The sequence below is a fragment of the Ambystoma mexicanum genome, chromosome 12 (assembly GCF_040938575.1).
Source record: "Ambystoma mexicanum isolate Mex_15411 chromosome 12, UKY_AmexF1_1, whole genome shotgun sequence".
Classification (NCBI taxonomy): Eukaryota; Metazoa; Chordata; class Amphibia; order Caudata; family Ambystomatidae; genus Ambystoma; species Ambystoma mexicanum.
In genome coordinates, this window is record NC_090936.1 from 1,070,805,414 (window position 1) to 1,070,828,717 (window position 23,304).

Consider the following 23,304-nt stretch of genomic DNA (forward strand, 5'->3'; position numbering starts at 1 on the left):
TACTTACTCAAGCAGCAGTTCAACCAAACAACATGAAAAACAAACAACAAGAAACTACAAATCCCAACAAAACTATCATATTTGTAGTCCGTTTTTCATAGGTTGTTCAAATCACATGACTTCACTGTCCAATTAAATTCCTCATATCCTCTATAACTCTCTCTGTCCTCATAGTCCGTCCCCTTTCTTTGCTGCTCGAGCAACCAAGAGAGATAAGTGAATTCAATTTTCTTTAATTGTGTATTGTGGAATTTTATAGTGATTACAGTTAATATAGCGCGAACGTGAAGGGAGCAGCGCGTAGGACGGTGGTGAAGCATATCCGCTTGGGGACGCGACGGGATTAGGAATTCCGGCGTCGGGGCTTCGATAGGAGGCACTTTGAGGCGGAAATTCGTAAGGGCGCAACAGGACTCTCGGGTTCCGGCGCCATTGCGAATTTACACTTCAGAGAGGCAGCAGCATAATCTTGATATAGAATCTATCAACTACGGAGATTATTGGAGTTGGACAACGCTAGAGGCAGTGAACAAGCGGCGCACTTGTCTGGAATACAGGCGCCACCTGGTGGCAGAACATAGGCAGCGTGATGGGCTTTCAGCCTCTGCTGGCCAAGACTCGTATAAAGGACCCAGCCCAGGTAAATTTATATAAACCCCTCATTACACTGCCTGACTGGGGAGGGAAAAGTGTAAAGGATATTGGTAAATATCCCATTGACGGGCTCAGTCTCAAGACAAACTGCTAAAATAGCACGAGACTCGCCTAGCTACAAATAAGCATAATTGACGGGGGCAGACCAATATGCATACATATTTACACGGCACTGGCACAGGATGAGTGATTACTCAGAAGGATCAGAAGGTCCTCACGTAAGCAGCATGCGCATGAGTGATGCGGTGCAAAGAATGGAGAGTGCCAAGAGGCCATAGGGAGAGGGGCATTTTACGTGACCTGGCTGCTTTTTCGCAAGGCGCTGCGCACAGGAAAAAGGGGAGGTGGGGAAGTAAGAGTAAAACCCGCAGGGACTGTAGCGCCCAGACGCCCCCTCCCCCCCCCGGGTTCACCTCGCAGATCCAGAGCGGGGAAAAGGAAGGCGAGGTCTCGTGACAAGACGAGCCACGAGCTCGAGTGAGTCGGAGGATGATTACTGCAGGAGCAGGTCAAAATCTGAGGTATATAGTTCATAGGAGCCTCAGTCCTTCCAGATGAGGATGAATGGGAGCCCAACAGCAAAAAAGGCAGGCGGGAAGAGGAGGACCCAGTTTGATCCAGATGACCTGGTGCATCCAAGGTCCAAGGAGTGGGATCCTCCAGAAAAGATTGCGGAGTATATCAGGAGACGGTTGAGGGCACCGTTGAGCAGACAAGCAAGTAGCAAGCTGAAGGCGGAATGCCCAAGACCAAAAGTCCTGAATGGGGTAGCTGAAACCCCAGAGATTGATGAAAGGATTCTTACGTTCCTGGGCAGATATGGCAGGGACGTGAAGAGGGGCAATGACAGAGCATGGAGGTCAGTGGTGGCTGGTGAGTTTAAAAGCTGGTGGGGTGTACATTTCCCAAGGGGAATGTTTGAGCGAGCGTGCGCAGCGCGAGAGACCACACCACCCAATGGAGGTGCGGGGGGGAGGGGGTAGGTTCTACCCCCGGGAAAATTTTTGGGGAATGGCCTCCAAAATGTGCACCGAAAATATGACAAAGCATTAGGTTTCACATACTAATGGTGGTACATTATTCTTACGTGTACAAGTGTGATGGTGTATTTTACAGCAGCTTGTATTGAGAATAGCTGGTACTATGGTACAGAGGCAGGCTCACTTTGGGAGTTTTGCAAGAAAGATGCATTTTTGGCAAATCAGTCCTTTGGGTCAGATTTTAGTAACAATTCAAGGGACAGCAATACGGCTAGCTAAAGAAGCGACAATGTCTGAAAATGGTGAATTGAACTTAAAAAGCGTAATTCCTGTTTCTAACTTATTGTCATACTGTGAAGTTAACACTTTCCTGTTTCGAGTGAAAGGTTGCTGAAAACCAAGACACACGATATTTAAAAAAGCTGTAATACGTGTGGTCTAGCAGTTGTGGACTGTGAAATCAGGACTCTATTCCAATCGCAGCTACCCAAACTGAGCAAACAGTGTGATCTTGGACAGAAGGGTCAATGTGTCTGTTTACATCAAGTGATCTCCAAACATGCAGACTGCGTAGAAAGAGGGGGTCTCTGCTTTTAAAATCTATCTAATTAAAAACAGGTGAGAATCTTGCAGGTGTGCAATAAACCCCGTTGTTTCTCCCTTGTTCCTGGCCGGGTTGCCCGCTCAGATCAAAGATATGGCCCTACACAAGCTGTTTCTGCCGCAAATTACCCTGAATACCATCACTCAATTAACTGAATATTCTTACTATCGTGGGTTGAAATCTGCACTAAAAGCAGGGGCAGGCAGCAAAGGAGTCTCGCGTTTTCAAGCCTCCCAACTTTTCTGGCCAATAGAGTTTGAGTAAAAGAAACTACGCTTATTTGATGTTGGAATCACCCACAGAGTATACGGGGGGCATGGGAGGACCCCCAAATGCACACATTCCCTGCCCCAAAGCGCTCTACTATCTACTACGCAGGACCAGCGTCGTTATGCAAAAAAAAAACAACACGCGCGCCTAAATTAATCTCCATATTATTAGCAGCCGAAGGTAAATTAGGTCGGGAAATGCCCTCCCCAAAGGACACTGTTCAGCTAAAGTACAAGAGAACAGTCTGACAACAAGAGAAACCTCGAACACGGAACGCGTCTAAAGCGCGCCTCCAGGCGCTTCCCTGGAATGCAAATCTAAACAAAATTAACATATTTGTAGGGGTATGTGACAACTAAAGGCACACCCACCCCCCAAATCGCTGACACGCATTTTAGTGCCCCCTCCCATACTGTAAGCTAGCAACAGTTGATGAAATGCGTGCCTCTCTTCTTTTTAAAGTTGTGAGTGACACTGTGACCGGCCTTCTAGAAGGGTGCGCGTCCATTAAACTTCAGTGGAAACGGAAAATTCAGCAGCAGCACAGTAAAGCAGCACAGCATAATAACATGTCTTGCCAGCTATGGCGACCATGCATGCACCCACCTTGATGCTGTGCACCTTCTCGTAGTTCCAGTGGTTGTCGGTCTGTGGCCCCTCCGCACCAGTGACATGATCTGCGAATAGGCAAAGAGCTTGAGAGGCTGCCACAGCCCCCTTCCTGCAGCCCACCTTCACCCCTACGCCACTGCCACCAGGTCTCGCTGCCCCCTGCCGGCGGGCCCGCTCTGCGCAGTCTCTGAGCCCTAGTCACATCATCCCAAAGCTCCTTGACGCAGGGGGCACTGGTGCCTCGGGATCCCATATCCTCCTCGCCACTGTGCCCAGCCTGTCCCACAAGGACCGGAAGTGGGAGAGCAGCGTGGACCAATACAGTAATGTCATTGGCTGTTTGCCAGCCAATGCATGACATTACTGTAGGGAGGGAATCTTCAATGCGCTGTTTGCGCACATTTGATACTGGCGGGGCCACCCCTCAAGCACCCCGCCAGCTGACGAATTCAAGGGCTTACGTAGAGTGCGTGGAGCTATGAGCTCCACACACTCTACTATAGTGAAAAAGCGGCGTAAAATGGGACGCGCCCCGCTGTGGCAGCCGGCCCGACGCCCGTAGAAGTTTTAATATGGACAACAATGTAATACTGTATTGTTGTCACAGCACCCCTGCGGCCCACGCTGTTAAATGCAGGAAGATTCAGCCAGAATGCAAGACTAATATACTGGGGGATATTAAAAAATAATTGGCTAAGTTTCGAACGCTAGAAGAGATTCTTCTGAATCTTCATACTGCTTCTGCTCTGCTTTCTGTGGGGGGCGTCGCCCCTCCGCCCTATTATAGCAGCCGCCACTGATGGAGGTCCTGTCAGGATAAAGTGTTAGACATGTTGGGGCCCATTATAAAAATCTGGTAGCTGGCAGAGGAAGCTAAAGCTAAGAAGGAGCCCATGGATCCGGACATTGTGGCTGGTTGGGCGCAGAGGACCCTCTGTCTGTTGGGTAACGCTAATAGGGCGCTGGCCACTGAGAGGAGGAGGTCCATTTTAATGAAATTGGATACCAGACTGGGCGAAATGGCGACATCAGAACAGGCGATGGCAGCGAAGTTCGCCATGATAGCGCGTCCAGTGGCACAGGTCAGGCGACAAGAAGCTATGGTGGTTCTAGTGACACCAGACTGGAGGGGTCAGGCTTGGTTTCTGGACCTTCTGGAGTTGTCTTACGAGGCTCCAATTCAGTTTCCACGCAGAGAAGACATATTGTTAAATCCATCAGGAGAAACTCACTCATTGGTACGGTAAGGGAACTTGAACCTGATAGCATGGGCGTTTTCAGGAAAAACTGGTCTAAGCCAGGACTTTCATGGACGGCTCAGGAGTTTATTAGGGAGTCATGGGACCCAGCTACCGGGAAAGCCTACAGAGTGGCATGGAGTAAGTGGAGTGATTGGTGTGTGGGGAGAAAGCTTGATCCTGTACGAACAGATGTAATGCACATAGTGAATTTTTTGGCAGCACAGGCGGCTCAGGCGAAGGCTTACAGGACCATTAACAATTATAGATCTGCAATATCGGTCGGTCATGGGTACATCAAATGTAGGCTGGTAGGCGAGCACCCCCTGGTATGTAGGCTTCTGAAAGGGATCAGATGTATGAGGCCACCCACATCTAGATATTCACATTTGTGGTATGTGAGTGTGGTGTTAAGGATGTTTGAGACTTAGCCAGACAATGAGTATTTGTCTAGGAAAGCGCTATGGGGTAAGTTAACTACTTTTCTATGTTTGATTTTATGCAAGAGAGTGCCTGATGTGAAGGCTTTAGATGTAAATAGGGAATCCTTTTCACCTTCAGGAGTAGTATTTTATATAGAGAAGAGAACAAAGACAAACATTAAATCGGTTGAGTATATGGCTTTTCCGGGGAAACCTAAATTGTGTCCGGTTAGATGCTGGTGTATGAAGACAGAGAATAGGGTGAGACCTAATGGGGAATATCAATTGCTGATAGCTTTTAGAAAGCCTTTTAAAGCAGTAGCATCAGCCACATTGTCTAGATGGGTAAGGTGGTGCATGGCAGAGGCAGGCATAGATGTAGGTCAGTTTGGAGCACATTCTGCAAGAGGTGCTATGGCGTCGTCTGCCTTTATGGCTGGAGCCCGCCTAGAAGATATTCTGAAGGCGGCAGACTGGTCTAATGAGGGAACGTTTAAGAATGTTTATTTTAGACCAGTGGAACAAGTAGCGTCGTTGGTGGTAAGTAAGCTTTAAACAAGCATAATCTGAGCCTCTGAGTCTTGACATAGAATACAGATATTCCATACATTCGTTACAGAAAGTCATGATTCTATTTAAGACTCAGAGGCGAAAGATTATTCCAACCAATTTCAATCGCTACAATAAATATATGTACATAAGGTATCTGAGGAAATAATGTGATGTTGTATTTGATATAGTAATGTTCTTGTTATGCAATTGCCCACCTGTTCCTGATGAGATTAGTTATGGTTTATATTTGTTTCAGCAGGGACAGAGCAGAAGACAACGCTTTAAGAGGCCAGCAAGGTGAAGTTAAAGTCGTCTACCAGTTGGGGCGCAAGTTTGGATGATCGTTCAGCAAAAGAAAGAGGGCAGACTATGAGGACAGAGAGTTGTAGAGGATATGAGGAATGTAATTGGACAGTGAAGTCATGTGATTTGAACAACCTATGAAAAACGGACTACAAATATTATAGTTTTGTTGGGATTTGTAGTTTCTTGTTGTGATTTGTTTTTCATGTTTGGTTGAACTGCTGCTCGGGTAAGTAAAGAGAAGTGAGAGCATAATCTTTCACCTCCGAGTCTTTAATAGAATCATGACTTTCTGTAACAAATGTATGGAAAATCTGTATTAATCCCCATATGCAGCCATACTGATACTTGCAGCTACATTAATTCTTTTAAAACAACGCAATCACAACCTGATCTGTCAACCAATTCAAGCCAATTATGAAGGCAGACTTCAAATAACCGATGAAAGAAAGAAACAAATCTGGCTGTCTGGCCACCCCGAACATCTATAAAAACATAACCATGTAAGAAACGCCAGTGCTCTTTTTTTTCGCAAACTGTTGAAGTCTTCCTTGAAAACAGGAATTGTTTGGCGATCTTTCAAAACAGCTCCCATTAACCCACCCCTTAAGAATGCTAGAAACCAGGATTGACCGCACTTGCCACTGACCAACCTCCAACCTATCAAACCCAACTAAAATCCTGGAAAGCTATCCATACAGCCATATCCTTTAACATGTAGATTCTACCAACACCTAGATCAAACACATGTAGGTTTCAGAACAATGAGGCCCACCTGCATCCATTTAGGATGACCTTAAAATCAGTGCAGCCTCTTTCACCATCTCTGCTCTCGCACTCAGTTATCTCAGCAGCCTTTGACATGGTCAATCACGTATGAATAGTAAGGAGACTGGAAGAAGTGGGCCTGCCAAACCATACCAGAGTGGATGAGGTATTATCCTCACCTATAGAACAGACATCATTTGACCTCTCCATTTTAATTCCAACTGATGCAGAACTAGTGAAGTCCTGCAAGGATTGAGCCAATTCCCACTCCTTTCAAATATGTACACAGACTCACTTATGAAGATCACCAAAAAGCATGGACTCACCTGCTGAAACTAAACGGACAACACACAAATGCATTTCAAAAGGACCCACAACAATGACAACACTCCCCTCACCAACTATCTCTCAAGTGAGAGCATGGATGACTACTAACCTAAAACTCAGTCCGGACAAAGTAGAAATCATGATTGCTTGATCCAGTGCTGTACCAGGAGCACTAATACCTTGGCCTATTTTAATGAGTAGTGTGACGAATCCAGAGAATGTATCCCTTCTCCCAAAAGGGGAGCCATCCGCTTTGGGACTAGGGAGGCAAGCCCACTACGCATAAACCTTGCCTAGGAGGCCGGGCCAGCGGGACCCCATTGGTGGGGACTCCTCTCTGAAGATGAGGAATACCAAAGTCATGGTTGCACCGCACCTCCATCTCCGTTCCAGACTCAAGTGTTTGTTGTGTATATTCTGATTCTGTCCTTAATAGGCAGGGTCCCTTTAAGGTGGATGGCTTGGTGACAGACCTAGTTTCGCTCCAGACTCCTGAACATGCTGATTACCAATGGATTCTCATCAGTACCCGGGTGGAAGAGCAAATCCGGGAGAGAACATCCAGACGAAGGACTTCTGGATAGCAAGCCTGCGCAGCGATGCAGATGACTTAGGCGGACCCTCTAACAGAGGAAGGAAAACCACGACAGAGGGTTGCTGGGCGGAGAACAAAAGCTCGGCGAGCACGGCAGCAGCTTAGAGGAAGGCGGGTACCTCCAGGAAATTGGGTGGCTGAAGCAGGAAGCGCACCGCGCAACTTCACCAGAGGTACTGGTGTTCTGACGCTCAAACACTACAGTACCAAAAGGGTAACCAAAGAACCACTGAAACACTAGCACAAACCGAAGAGTAAACAAAGCCGCAGAACCACCATGGCTAGAGATCCCAATGCCAACCACGACTTCTGCTGCAGTAGAGAAGGGAAACCAGGCTAAACAAGCCAAGAACCCACTGGTGGCAGAGAAAAGCCAGAAAGACTTGTGTACAGGCGTATTATAAATCATAGCTTGTAAGGGGACAGAATAAACCAACCCGGGGTGAGGGAGCCCATAGCCCACTGAGGGCTAAGAATAGAAAGAATCTGCAAGATAGTGAAATAATATGACGGAAGCGGAGTGATCAAGTGTATGGCCCACCCGAGGCAGGGAGAACAAAAACCCTAGAAATGGATAAGAAAGGGAAAGTATAGTGCAGGGATGAACATGCCCAAAGCCGCTCTAAGACTACAGACAAACAAAATCCAAGCCATGCAAAGTGAACTTGTTTATTGTTGTCCTTGGACATTCCGACATATCCATGTATTAAAACTACATCCCAGGAGATGGGATACGTTTTGGACTACTTGAAGAGGACTGTGTGGTACACCAATACCAGGAATTGTTTGCTCTTTTGTTTTCATTTCTAAACTTTAATTTGGCAAGTCTACACAGCAGGGAGTTCTAAGAGACTCTGAACGTTGTGGGGGTCAGAAAACCAGCTATCACTATGTTTGATAAGGGTAAATTAGCCCTTAGACTAAGCTAGGTCTTAGCCTCACTTTTCTTTCAATCTTTCGTAAGTGGTAGGATGGAAATAGGTTAGAATATAGTTTAGAAAGAGGACAGATATTTTAATAAGACATCCTGATGAGCACCTGTTTTGTAATTTAGGGCTTACACCAAAGTAATTGGGGATAATTAGGTTTTCTTTAAAATGATCAATAAAGAAATACGTACAAAAATATCCTCTTGTCGGTCTCCTGTCTCTGACCTTTTTGTAATGGCTTGGCAGGCGAAGAACTATGGCCTGGAGGGTTGCCCAGAGCAATGCCAGAGGGCGAGATTCATTCTAAACCTTCCAGCCATCAACTCTTGTTTTGCTGTAGTCACAGAGTTGGACGGGTATGCCCAGACATGGGCCCCGTACCTGCTGAGCATAGAGACCCAAGCTGCTCCTCACTGATGAGGCCCAACAAGGCCGAAACATGTTTGGGGATGCTTGTGATCTTGTGCAGAAGGGATTTCACCAAGCGGTACAGGCTGGACTGCCCCTTTTGGGGTGGGACCAAGGCTGATTTGCACATAGTCGTTCCCCTCTTCTAATGGCTTGGCAGGCAAAGAACGATGGTCTGGAGGGTTGCCCAGAGCAATGCCAGAGGTTGAGATGAATTCTAAACCTTCCAGCCATCACCTCTTTTGTTTTCCTGTTTATGACCTACCACAGTAGCTGCCTGTAATCAAAAGCAATTAAGAAACTTCGGATTGTTTTGAACAATGGACTGCCTTTGGAACTACACATCATTACCTTAGTAAAGAAAAGATTCAACCATCTTTGCTTAGTCAGATGGATGATGCCATTCCTCATGTTCACGCACAGTACCCTTCCTAATATATCTCTGGTGTTATCAATAATGGACTATGCCAAAAGCTTTGATATCTCAGTATTGTGGATTTCCTCACTAACAAATCACAAAGCATGCAGAACACAGCAGCAAGACTAGTACTAGGACTTCATAGTATCCAACACACAATACTATGTACTATGGGCTCTCTCACTGGCTTCAAGTAGAAAATGTAGAAAAAGAAACAATCCACTCTGCATCGCTCACAGAGCTCTTCAGTACCGTGAAGCTGAATTAATTAAAGCAAAGATCATCCATTATCAACTAAGACGGACACTGGGATGCAGTGACGATGTACTGATCGAGACTATCTGATACTCCAGAAAGAGGCACAGAGGATCAGCTATCTCCAACATACGCCCACACTCTATAACATACAATCAAAGGAAATCCACACAATTCAGCTACGCTTCAGTTTCAGGAAAACACTAAAGACATGGCTTTTCATTGCCTAGTCGACTAAAGACATCACCCATCCACCAGAAGCTCCTCTGCAGTTTACACAAACCAGCAAATTAGACCCGAACCCACAGCATCGTCTCACCATTTGTGGCGTGAATTAGGTTGTAATGGAGGTGAGCCGGAGTGGCATTCCCTGAATTATTGACAAGACTCAATTTTGCTTTTGCTCATGACTGTCTCAAATAATACCAAGTTTCAAAATAGGGATTGCCTTACTGCCACAGGTTCTTCAGGCTAAATATAATGGAACAACAAAAAGGAACCTGGGCGAAATGAGATCAGAAGATCTGTACACATTTAAACAATACCAGGCCTTGTCAAAAAATATATATATTTATTTATAAATAATTTACACAAATATTTATTGTTCTCAACATCCCCATTTAAACACCACCATTCATTCCATCGTTCATTCACACTCTCACTATACATGTCAATATTCCACACTTGTGGTACTCAGACCACCTAGAACCAATATATTAACATAGATTTCAACACCTCTTGGTGATTACAGTAAGTGTTAATACAAAAACAAATCGCATCCTGCTTATTTGCTGTAACTCAACATATGTTTCGGTCGTCACAATAGGCCCCTAATTTAAGCCGGTAAATATAAGCGACCTTCTTCAGGAGACGGATGGTTCTGTTGCAACCACTCCGAAATGTCAAAAGGTGGAGGATGTCGTCAAACCTCAATCTCCACGGGAAATAATGGAGACGCGTGTCAACGATGGACTAAATCCTGCAGTGGTGCTAGATAACTCTGCGCCTATACTGATCAAAGATTCAGGTATGGGGGTGTCTTGCGTCTTTAGTCAATAAATCCAAAGAGGAAAAATAATACCAGACATCAGTCACACGACAGTATTCCACCCTCTGTGCCAGCTCATACATGGGCATTACCCATAGAGCATCACCATTTACCACACCAAGATGCGACTGGTCAATGAAACCATATTCAGTCCCAATGACCTACTACAACCTTTTGCTAACTCTGCCCAATAACTACTCAAGTTCTGCCCTAAATCAAAGCAGCCAAGCCACTTGCACATGGCTTTTGGTACCCCCAACAGACGGCAAACAGAATACTACACCTCTCCAACATACTTACATACCACATCCCCAGTCAATGCATCCTAGCATAATGGGTACACAAGGTTTCCTATTTACTTACACACACACACGCGACCTAAAACACCTGGGAATTCACCTGCACACAAGGCTCAGGGTACTTCAGGTATGCACCCATCAACACAAGAGCAAACCAATCTAACATTTTGCATCTGCTCCCCATAACCAAACTCAACCATTCTCTTACAGATGCGACAGAGCGCATAGACATCATGCAAATGGCACCAGTGCATGGTAGAACTCCTAAAAACATAACTATAATGGGGCTTTCATGGACTATATGTCAGCTGTATGGCAATCTGCAGTGGGACCTCAGATGGGCGAGAACCCTATTGGACCAAAAAATCCTTATGTGAATTTACTTAGTCTGTGGTACAGGCAACGACTCTGCACACCGGAGGAACATAGGGGCTTTCTGCCATTTTGGAATGAGGCAAGCAATTCTCCATGGCTTCCCGACGATGGTCATCTTGTATACTGCCTGCAGGGTCACCAAAGCAGAACAGGAGGTGGTCCAGAACATTAATTCTCCATGGACCTACCGTCTCACCTCTCTAAAGTGACTTTGTCACACCACCCTATGGACGGGATCTTCTGCAGATTAGCACGCGGGGTAAGCGTCTACAAGTTTAATGTACATTTTAGCATGCCAGTGCTGCAGCAGAGAATGGTTTGCGGCACCCTGGCATCAATCAAGGCACCCGCCCTGCTCTGGTACGGCAGCTTGACTGAGGTACATGCCAATGAGAGGTAGAACATATTACAGAGCTCCTTATCCCACAACTCTACAATTGTGTACAGGCCATGGGCACCAGCATGCAGTCCTATTGGGAACATTTTAATATATCAATTTGAGGCAATGACTGCCTTGAAGAGGCAACATTGGGCTTCCTGTTCTCTATTCCTGCTGACCAAGAACTGTATCTCTCTTCCCAGATTCCACACCCCCATGATTTTCCCCAGCCACGGGAGAATATGAGAACCTGCAAATTATCAGACAATTAGTGCAGCAGCGGCCCCTGGGTAAGGTACAATCCTACTCTACTCCATTCCACTCCAGCATAGGAGGCCAGAAGGGCAACATGCTTGTGTCCATGTCCTTTAAGAACAGAAATGGAGTTTGGTGGATTGGGGGACACATGTTAACATTCTAGCTGGAGCTGAACTGCTCAGTGCAACACAGCCTCTGCTCTAAACCTTTATGTGAATAACAATGTTATATAAATGGAGATAAAAGCTCCTGGAAGTTATTTAGGTCCTGACTGTAGCCAAGAATGGCCTAGGTACCTTGACACCAACAGCTAAAATGAGCAACTTTTGACTTTCCAGGCAAACTGGTTCTATATAAATTTACTGATAGGACATCACTCTGTGTTTAGGAATGTGCATAAAGGAGCATTCAACCACATCTAGAAGACATGCAAAGTAGAACAGACCTGATGGAATGGGCAAAAGGGTACAGTTTACATTTCAGTTGACATCTCATGTGGAAATTAGCTTTGCAGCCCACTTTGTATTGACTTGGCTCCTTGTACCCCATCTGTAGCTGCTGCTTACCTGGTGATGACAGATACACAGCCTCATTTAGTTTCTGCTCCTAAAACATAAGCTTTGATCCGTGTAGAATTTCGCTCTGGCCAGTCCTCCGATAGCGGGAGCTCTGCTGTCTGATGGGTCAAGCTGTATTAGGTGGAAGTGACCGCCATTGGGTGGTGTGGCTTGCCATGCTTCACTTTTGATTCTGCTCTAAATACCTACTGCAGTACCTATATGCTGGAGGTCCCTCCCCACTCTGTATCCCTAATTGTCTGAAACAACACTCCACAGGGAAAACACCACACATGTAGAGAACGGAGCACTATTCGAGTCCCTCTGGTGAACAACGGCCTCTCTGCACTGTGCTATGTTCACCATATACACTGTTATCCACCAGCCACTAGCCACATCACAGCTTTATTGCAGGGAAGAATAGTTCCTATATAGGGGAGAGGTGGAGTGAGGGCCATGGGGTCCAAAATGTTGTGTCGTTTTTAGCAAGTTGGATCACTGCAACCAGGTACTGAGCTCAAGGTGTTGCTGGCACTGTGCTTTGCAAGGGTGCCTGCCCACTTAAGCATAGTCCACTTGTGCATTTGGCACGCATGTGTGTTGAAATAATCAGCTGATAAAAAGGGAGTGACAGTACAAGGCCAGTAATTAAAGCCCTATCATGGGATGTACCTCAAAAGAGCCAAGAAAGCCAGAAAGCTACGATGGCCCAACTGTAGAATAAAGCAGTCAGTTGGGGTTAGGTATGACACTCAGCTAGCCTAGCTTCCAGATCTTACAATAGAGCTAGCTAATTATAAAGACATTCACACAAACAAATCGCTGATCTGTACAAGGCAGCTGCCCAGTCTAAACCTCTCCTAGAACTTTCAACACTTACAGCAGTTTCCCAAAGTCCTATCCAAGGAGTCCTTGAGAGGTGAATCAGGGGGATGCAGTGCATGGAGACCGAGAAAGAGCTAGCACTGAACATATGAAGTCTCAGAAGTCAAAGACCCAAGGGGTCTTCAGTGATGTGGGCTCTACGACGCCACCACTAATTGCAACAGGTCCTCAGCTAAAAGTGCAGTCTTGTAAATCCAATATGAGTGTGGGGAACAGAAGTCTTGTGGGAAAGGAGTGATTTGATAAGGGAAGGATGGGGCCATTGATCAACAAATTATTGATCTTAATCTCTTCCCTCATCTTCTCTTGTCTTTTCTATTGCTCTACTCTCCTCTTTGGCCACCCTGCCCTCATCTTGCTCCCCTCAAATCCCTCTACTATCCGTACCCTTTGTCTTCTCTCTCCTCACAATTCCATTTTTTCCTGGCTCTTTTATCTTGGCTGGCTTCCCTTCCATTCTCAACTTAAATGGAACTTCTTATGTCTCGTCTTTAAATCTCTTGCTGATCTCACCCCCCCCAACCTTTCCTCTCTCCTCATTCTATGCTACCTCTCGCCCCCACTGATCTACTGATCTCTTCCTACTCACTGTTCCCCCACCTCCCCGTGCCCGTTCTCGTTTCAGCTCCTTGCCCCACTAGACTGGAACTCTCTACCTCTTTTACAGTCCTAGGTAAATTGTTGTACATATTGCTTTTGATGGTTTGCCTCATGTTTTTCAATTATGCTTCCAATTTATTCTAATGTATTCTTGTTGTTGTAATGTAAAGCGCTTTGGCGTAAAGCGCTCTATAAATTTAATAAATACAAACAAAATCCGCTATGGAATCTACGAGCTCCCACATGAATAGGCTATGTCCATCTTGAGCTGGGAAGATAGCTCAGGGGGAGCAAGAGACTGGTCCCTGGGATTAAGCGTGTTATAAGAGATCAATTAATTTAATTAGCCCAGATCTGAGCCAGTTAAATTTTACTCAGGGAAACACTTTGGTTTAAGCCTGTACATTAACAAATAAGCACAGATGCCACACTGACACTGGGAATAGCCCATAACCCAGGTACATATTCTCCTCCGCAAGCCCTGTTACTTGAAGCCCTTCATAAAGGTGGAACGTGTGCAACACAGTATACACCCAATGAGAAAGGAATGTGGCAAAATGCAAGAAATAAAACCAAGGCTAATTTTCAGAATGGGGAATTCATGAGCATATTCCTCTCTTGGCTACAAATTAGGTACTCTGTAATAATTCAATTACCCCAAACAGTCCAAATACCCGCTGCACTTTAGTGACTCAAGCTATAGGATGATCCAAAGGACACAACAAATGCAAAAAAACAGACTACATTATCTGCTGCTTGAGACCTAGCCAAATAAAAAACACAACTAATAACGTGTATACCAGAAGATAGCTGTTCCAACCCTGAGCTCTCCACAAAGCTCCAAATGCAATAAAGAGGTCTCCTCCAACTTGTCTTTCAGCACACAGAATTAAGAGCGCAGAATAGAATATCAACTAGACGACAAACTGCAACGGAAAAAATATATGTGCCTCATATTACCTCCAACAAACTTCAGTCTTTGATCAACGAAAAAGGAAAGGTCATTAAAAGTTCAGAAAAAAGGGGGATCCCAGGGCTCCTGGGACCCCCCCCCCCAAGGCGACAAAACCGGAGGATCTTGCAGCTCCAGCGGGTAAATCCGAACTAGCAGACAGCGCTGCCCATCCCTCACCAGTGGCTTTGAGCGGCACATCAGACCCGTGACTGCAGAGCCACAAGCAGCCCACCATGCATCGGCAGACCGCCACTACACGGGGCTCCCCGTGGCCCACCGTGTGCAAGCAGTTGGGCACCCGGGTCGAGGGGTGCCCCGCTGGCACAACTGAAAGCCATGAAGGTACGTCAAGGGGGCCAACCACACCTACAGGTGGCCGCGGGGGGAGTAGACTGGGCCCACGGCCCAAGCAGCTAAACACTGGTGTAACCCGCGAGGGCAAAGACTACCCCATACCCGTGGGACACTTGGTTTGCGCTCCAGACAGGGCACAAATCTGGGGCATTGGATATGCCGACCCGGGGATATCACAGCAGCGCATGTCAGACATACCAGCAGCACAGGCTTATCTGACACACCGCCCCTGGCCCCGACAGGCCCCGGTCACACAGGAGGACCTGCTTCCATCAGCCCACGCAGGCACAAACACCAACAATACGGACCTGAAGATAGGGGGCACACCCCAGACAGGGAACCCTCTAGACACCGAAGCAAGGCACAGCGACCCGCACCCAACAAACTACTCGAAGGGGGGAATACTGGCGAAACAGACCCCAAACAGGGTCACCCCCCGACCTCAGTGATTCAGGACATAACGGCCTACGGCCCTGCAAACAACCCGACGGGGGAAACACCGGCAAAACAGGCCTCAGGAAAGGGTACACACCCTGAATGAGGCACCATCTGGACACGGAAGATAAACAGAGACCAGACATCATAGGGGTGCCAGGACACAACGACCTACGACCCGGAGAACAACTTGAGGGGAGGAGCTGCGGCGGGACCAAAATGGGGAAGGACCTACCCCGCGGAGGGGCGATGCAGAATAAAAAAAAATGATAAATACACAACGAGTACCCCTGCAAAGGTCCCCAGACCGATAAGTGAGGCGGAGGACGATGCCATGAGTGGGGGCACGGTCCTGATGCTGTCACTCACAGACATCATGGCAGTTATCAGCGACTCCCGGACCTCGGTGGAGGCAAAAATAAATGGCCTAGCCTCTGAAGTGTCATTCCTGAGACAGGACCTGAGGAATCTAACATCTAGGGTAGGGGACACAGAACAACAAATATCCGACACGGAGGACACTGTTAAAAACCTAGGGGACCGCCTGATACAGATGGAGCGAAAAATCACTGTCCTGGAAAACGGAGCTAAGAACAGCGAGGGAAGGTCCCGCCGCAACAACCTTTGCATTCTTGGCCTCCCTGAGAAAGAAGAGGGACCCTAAATGGAACTCTTCCTAGAGGACTGGTTAGCGGACCCGATGGTACCTAAAAAACTCAAAATTCTTCTCTATTGAAAGAGCACACAGGGTCCCGACAGGCAGACCAGTTCCCGGGGCTCCCCGGGGCACAGTGATTGCTAAACTCATGAACTATAGAGACCGGGACACACTCCTCCAGATGGCGAGAGCGACCGGCCCGATCACCTACAATGGTAAGCGGATTGGCTTCTTCCATGACTACACGAGGGAGGTCCAGAAGTCACAGCAATCATACGACTGTCAAAAAGAAGCTGACGTCCTTGGGCATTAAGTACGCACTATTTTCCCAGCAACCTTCAAATTGTACTACAACGGGGCGGTCCAGGTGTTCCATAACCCACGGGAGACCTGGGAATGGCTTGAAACACAGGTCCTCTCGCCCCGCGCCCTTACAACCCAAGAGGGGGCACACCCGCAAGAACATCGAAAGCGACAGTCAACCGCCGGAGCCACCCACACCACCCTGCGTGATGAACGGGAAGACCGGGATACAGGCTGAAACGGAGCCCACATGAAAACCCGACTACGCAGAGCAAGGCTCAAAACAACCAGGAAAGAGACTTTGAAGCTGGGCAGCCGTTGGCGGGGATGAGGAGAAGGGCGCGCTTCCCCCCCCATTTCTTTCTGTTTCTTAGGGGAGACTCTCTACTAAACCCAGAGCAGCTAAAGGTTACACGAATCGGGGCAGTAGGTCCTCCTGACCACCCCCACAATTTAGTTTTATGGTTTGTTTGGTTTGGGCGACAAGTGCTTCTGGTTGGGGGGGGTGCAGGGTGGGGGGAGTTTAGGAGTTCTAGTTATCAAGGGAAGAGGCGCAAGAACACAAAAAGCACCCCGAACCAGGGGAACAACAAACCGCAACCACCCCTCGCCACAGATGTAAGAGGAGTTGGAAGGTTACCCTTAGTGGGATATGCATTCCCACTCGCACACAAACTGACCTGGCCTTAAGTTCACAGTTAACACTTTTATGGTTTGCATATGCAGTACACCAAAGCGGAAGTACAGTGAGAGAGATAAAGGGCCACCATGGCCCGGAGCAAAGCAAGGCACCACACAAGACAGATACTGAAGCCACACCACATCCTCCAAAATCACCCCACTGCAGGAAACACGCAGACCTAATACAAATGAGACAGATCTCTCTGCTGACCTGGAATGTGAACGGCTTGGGGTCGGGTATAAAACGAAAACTGGTACTCCAATGCCTTAACCGGCACACCCCAGACGTCGCATTTATCATGGAGACACATCTAATAGGTACTACCAGAGGCCTCTTCGGGAAATCCAGCTACCCGCACACACATCTCATGGGATTCTCCAGAGGTTCCAGGGGAGTCATGGTCCTCTTGCATAAACGAGTCCCATTTGAGACCAAAAGAGTAAGATCGGACCCTCTGGGCAGGTTTGTGGTGGGACTCGGCGAGATGTGGGGGGAGACCTGGGGCCTTATCACAGTGTACGCACCCCCCCACGCTGATGGCAGAGCTCCTCACCGAGCTCCAAACCATAATGCTAGAGGAGCGGGCGGACTTGTGGGCAATAGGTGGCGACTTCAACAAGGTCATGGAGATCGCTCAGGATAGAACACACAGGGGCAACAGGGCTGCAGACCCCCAACCAAGCTGCAAACCTTCACTGATGCAATGGTGCTATTTGGCACGTGAAGGACAATCCACACATCAGACAAGGGCTATTTGTTCTACTCCAACACACATAGACCCCTCTCCAGACTGGACTATATCTTTAACCCAAAGAATATTGCCCACCGACTACTATCCACAGTATTCCTGACAAGAGGGATCTCGGCTCATTCCCCCCTACTGATCAAACTTAAAGGGATACAACATAGGCGGGAATCCTCCTGGCGCTTAAATGCTTATTATCTGGGGTTACCGGAGATAATGGAAGGGGTCACCAACAAAACGTCGGAATACTTCAACCTAAATGAGGAGGCAGTCCCATGTCCAGCAGTAAGGTGGGAAGCATACAAAACAGTTCTGCGTGGGGAGGCTCATCGCAGGCGACACAACAAGGCAATCACTGAAGCAGAGACCCAAGTAACCCGGCGGGAAGAACAACTGCTAGAACAGGGAACCGGTGAGGCGCAAGATGCCGTGGTGACAGCCCAAGCAATTCTGAAAGAGAGGGCCCTAGACAACGCCGGACTGCCCAGTGGCAGGTTCGCAGCCAGATATATGAGTGGGGGGGGGATAAGGCCGGAAATGACCCTGGCCTGGTTAGAAAGAAGAGAACAGAGCAAGGGTCAAGTACAGGCCATTAAAATCCAGGTGGGGGAAATACTAACGGGCGACTCCGATATAGAAGAGCCTTCGCAAACTACTATGAACAGCTATACTCACCCACCAGCAGAGGAATCCACACCAAGAAGACCACACTTTTTAGATCTGATCACGATCCCCCAACTCTCCCCCCAACTCTCCAGATCACAAATAGAAAGACTAGACACAGACATCACTGAAGAAGAAATAGGGGACGCCCTCTCACAGCTACAGACGGGGAAGACCCCTGGTCCCAACGGCTTTCCAGTAGAGATCTGGAAGAGACTGAGTGAAATAACAACAAAACACGTACATATCATGTTCCTCCGCAGTAGAGAACAGGGCAGCCTCCCCCCGGATCTATGAAGAACAAACATTGTAGTGATCCCCAAAGCAGGGAAACCCCCAGAATACTGTGCCTCGTACAGGCCCATATCTTTAATTAACGGGGAAGCCAAAATATTAGCTGAAGTCCCAGCAAACAGGCTGCTCGGGGTGATCAGGACCCTCGTCCACCCGGATCAGTGCAGATTCATGCCGGATAAATCTACACGAATGAACCTCTGCAGGGTCCGGGTGGCCATCGACCGGGCGGTTGAAATACCAGCACTGATGGCCCTCCTTGCGGTCAATTTTTAAAAAGCCTTTGATTCGGTGGGGTGGGATGCCCTATGGGATATAATGGACCGTATGGGATTTGGGCACCAATTCATTGCATGGGTCAAGCTTCTTTACACCCTCCCCGAAGCTTCTGTGCGGGTCAACGGGAAATCATCCAGGACATTCCCGCTGGGCCGGGGGACTAGATGGGCTGACCCTTCTCGCCGCTACTATTCCTTCTAGCCATTGAACCTCTGGCAATTAGGCTACACACTGATACACAATGGACGGGGTTCGCTTGGCCAACGGGGGGCGAGGTACGCATCTCACTATATACAGACGACCTCCTGATCTACTTAAGCAAACCAAGAATCTCCTGCCCGATAGTGACCATGACACTGGAGGAATACCAACACTTTGGGGGACTCTGCGTAAATACACAAAAAACGATATATTTCCCTGTTCAAGGGGGGGACAAAGCAATCCCAGAACCCTGCCCATACTCTGTCTCGATATTGAGCTTTACCTACCTGGGTATACGGATAAGCGCAACAGCAGACTACTTCCTCAAACTACACCTGCACCCAATAATGGATAAATTTGTGAACGATGTTTCCCACTGGCATTCTCTCCCACTTTCAATACTGGGCAGAGGGGCACTTTTCAAAATGTTGGCACTCTCAAGGTTTCTGTACGCCCTCCAAAGCGCCCCACTCCCAATCCCGGCTGCAACATTCACAAACATCAATAAGTCCCTACGTACGTTACTCTGGGGACGGAAACAACCCTGCATCGCGCTCAGAACACGCCACCAGTCGGTGTGAGAAGGGGGTATAGGACTGCCCGATATCCCGATATATTACTGGGCTGCACAGGCAGGAGTGGCAAATGAATGGCTGCATGGGCACCCAACACTCCCACACATGAGAGTCAAAACAAGAAACACAGGCCTCCCGCCCCCCTATGCATACTGTACAATGACAAGAAGAATCTAAAGGGGGTGCGAGGGGATCCCTTCACATCCGTCAAATCTGGAAGGAAATACATAGACACATAGGCTGGGAGGGCAGACCAACCCTGATCCAACCTTTATGGCATAATGCATACCTCCCCCCGAGATACAGAGAATGGGCCACTTTGACACCTGGGAAAGGAAAGGAATAACCACCCTGGCAGACATTGTTCACGATGGACGGTTGACAGACTTTGAAGTGCTGAAAACAATGCACGGATTATCGCCTATAGACGGCTTCAGGTACCTCCAACTTACACATGCTATCAGGCCCAATTTCAGAGCCTCACTGAAATACCTGCGTGCTCCCCCCTGGAGACAAACACCCTCCCACATCGTATCCCTTCCAAGGTGATTTCCGCCCTCTATCAAGCAATCAACTCCTTTGGTTCTAAGGAACTCACCCACCTTAAAGAAAAATGGGAGCAGGACTTGGGGACACTAGAAGCTGAAGAATGGGCGGAGGCACTGATGTCAGAGGGCACCTTCTACCACATGATTTGGGAATGTGGGGGGCTGCAGGAATTTTGGACAACGTGCTTATCAAGCCTCTACTGAATAATGGGCACCTCAATCCCAAGAGACCCCAAACTCATTCTATTGGGAATAGGGAAAAACTGAATTCACCAAATATGAAAAGACATTTCTGGGCGTGGCGCTAGGGATGGGGAAGAGACTAACGGCAACCACTTGGGGCTCAGCGGACAAGTTAAGCATTCACTGATGGTCCAATGAAATGGCTAGATGCGTCTCCCTGGAAAGGCGAATCTATACAGCAAGGGGGTGCCCCCGGAAGTTTATGAAAATATGGGGAAAGTGGGAGGAATAGGTAAAGTGCCAAGAAACTGGGGGAGCTCTGACACTTTGAAAGGCCGGATGGAGCATCAAGCTAATCCCTTCCACATGTCCAGAGATCCACTGCCAATGTAATGTCATGTATTATGTTCTCGCTGCTAAGCCTCCTACTGCTAATGTGTACTCACGCTATTTTCTTTGTTTGAAAAACTTAATAAAAAGAAGTTTAAAAAAATGTAAAACCAATTTTAAAAAATGTCAGAAAAAAAATTGCTTCTTGGTTAACTGAGATGCACCTTGAAAAAAACAGGTTGGTGTAGTTACAAAACAAAGTGGGCCCAGGTCCAGTTACACCAAATAGCATAAAACGTCTACTAAGTACCCAAAGAAACAAATGGAGTACACTGAAGAAAGGACTGTTATTGTGGAACGTGGACACCTCAATCGCCTCCAGTTCCGATGAGATAGTGACGAGCTCACAGGACTGACTTTTAAACACTCTTGAACTATTACCAGGGCAGTAGGTAATGACCACTGAAATGGTTTAGTGTGGCCTAAATGACAAGCTGCATTGGCCCAGCAGACGTTAATACTTTTGTATCATTTGTTTTTTATCTTACCCGATAGCCCCAGCCTCTTTCACTGGCCCTTAAAAGCGTGTTTGATGGCATGCTTCTTGACAGCTTTGTTGATATGGCTTCAAATTCGCGCCTAGAATCACTTGTGTACAGGCGCGTTCTAAATGCCATAACAAATCAAATGATCTGGTTTGCTCTTTGCTTATTTTTTGCTCTTTTATCATTTGTCTTTTCCAATAATGTGTGCACTAAAGGCCAGTGGCCAAATGTGTTCTAATTAGCATAAACGCGTATTATTTTGATCATGCATCACTTGGAAGAGGGTTTCACCTGTAATTATTATCTTGTACTTACTTAAAGAGGGAGTTTTTAGGTCTTTGAGGTTTCTTTTTAGCAAAAAAGGCTGCAAATTCCCGGCCTGTGCTGCCGTAGCTGAGCTGAGCAGAGGGTTCCGAAGATGTCCGTGTATTCTTCATATCCAGGTATTCGGTCAGCAGCATCTGGGAGGAGACAAATGCCGAGTAAGGACATGTGTACAAAACGGAGATCGACGGTTTATAGGTCAAACCTTTACGAAGTACCTAAAATGTAGGTATCAGGCACAGCACGGACGATGTATAAACACCCTGACCTGAAACCAAAGAAAGGGCACTGTGGTACATGAGAGAGAGCAGCTGAAGGGATAGAAGTCACAAATCTCAGGAAAAAATAAATGCTTTTCCTCACAGAATATTACTGACGCACAACTGCTTGCAATACCTGATCCAACAAAGCACTGCAAATAAATGGCAATTCACGTGCTACATTGACGAGTGCTGCTTTTAGTTCTGTACGAAACGTAAGTATGGAGCAAGACGCACCTGTAGAGTTACACCCTGTACCAACTTGCCACTCTTGGGTCAATCAATGGAACGATGGAAACTGGCTACTGCAGGTCTAGATTATCCAAAAAAAATCAACGGAATCCATAACTAGCCAAAATGGTTGTAATGGGCAGAACAGGTCAGTACAGTAACAAATCCAGCCCCAAGTCTGAGACCAAGGACTCGCTTCTGCGACACCTAAAGCTGTCAACAGCACAGATTAGATCTAGAGAAAGAGGTTTTACAATCCAGTTAAAACATTGATATGAAAAAAAAGAACCACGCCTTTAGTCCCTTGAAATTTCAATGGCCCATCTGACAAATAGGTCAGCTAACTCCTGCAGGTCTCCCCCCCTCACCCACCCCCCTGGAGGCAGCATTGCCCACCCATAGGGGCATGCATAGTGTGCATATCCGACAACTGGTCTACAAGATAACGAAAATGTAGTATCTATTGGACGTAATTACATATTAAAAACAGTTGCAATGGGGATTTGTATGTATTCTTTCTGAAAACCACAGTATATTTTGCCTTCTTTTGTCCAAAGCGTGTACTATTGCACTTTAGAAGCTCCCTTCCACGGAAAACAAAAAAACTTGAACAGTGTGGTCAAAAGGCCACATGCACTGATCCAGGATCGGTGTTGGTGCCTTTCTGACTTTCCATTTGAAATGTGCCCTGCACTGGCTAACAAACCTTAATGCCTTTTCTTAAGTGGTGATTAAGGGTTTCTGCTCCCCTACTGGTTTTCTTTGTTCTACCGTACAGTATTCAATGTCTACCTGCATTGCTTTATTTAGGATTCTGCTAGCAAATCAAGGCACAAGCTCAAGCTGTGGGCAAAGCATACCAAATATTCACTAAGAGAGACCCACTCTGATCATTGTTGACAGAGAAGACTTGTAATCCAGTGAGGAAGATGTTAAAAATGTTATGACAACAAACAAAACGGATAATTTCCCCAAGACGTCTTCCCATTCCTTGTAATACATT

General features: G+C 47.1%; 1 protein-coding gene across 1 annotated transcript in view; it reads right to left on the bottom strand.

Moving 5' to 3' along the window:
• The window catches only part of EXOC4 (exocyst complex component 4), a 2,700,837-nt gene that overhangs the window by 2,049,176 nt on the left and 628,357 nt on the right, over nucleotides 1-23,304 (bottom strand). Inside the window, exon 8 of the mRNA XM_069629625.1 lies at nucleotides 21,802-21,947. Coding sequence (XP_069485726.1) covers nucleotides 21,802-21,947 — 146 coding nt within the window. The remainder of the gene's footprint in view (nucleotides 1-21,801; nucleotides 21,948-23,304) is intronic.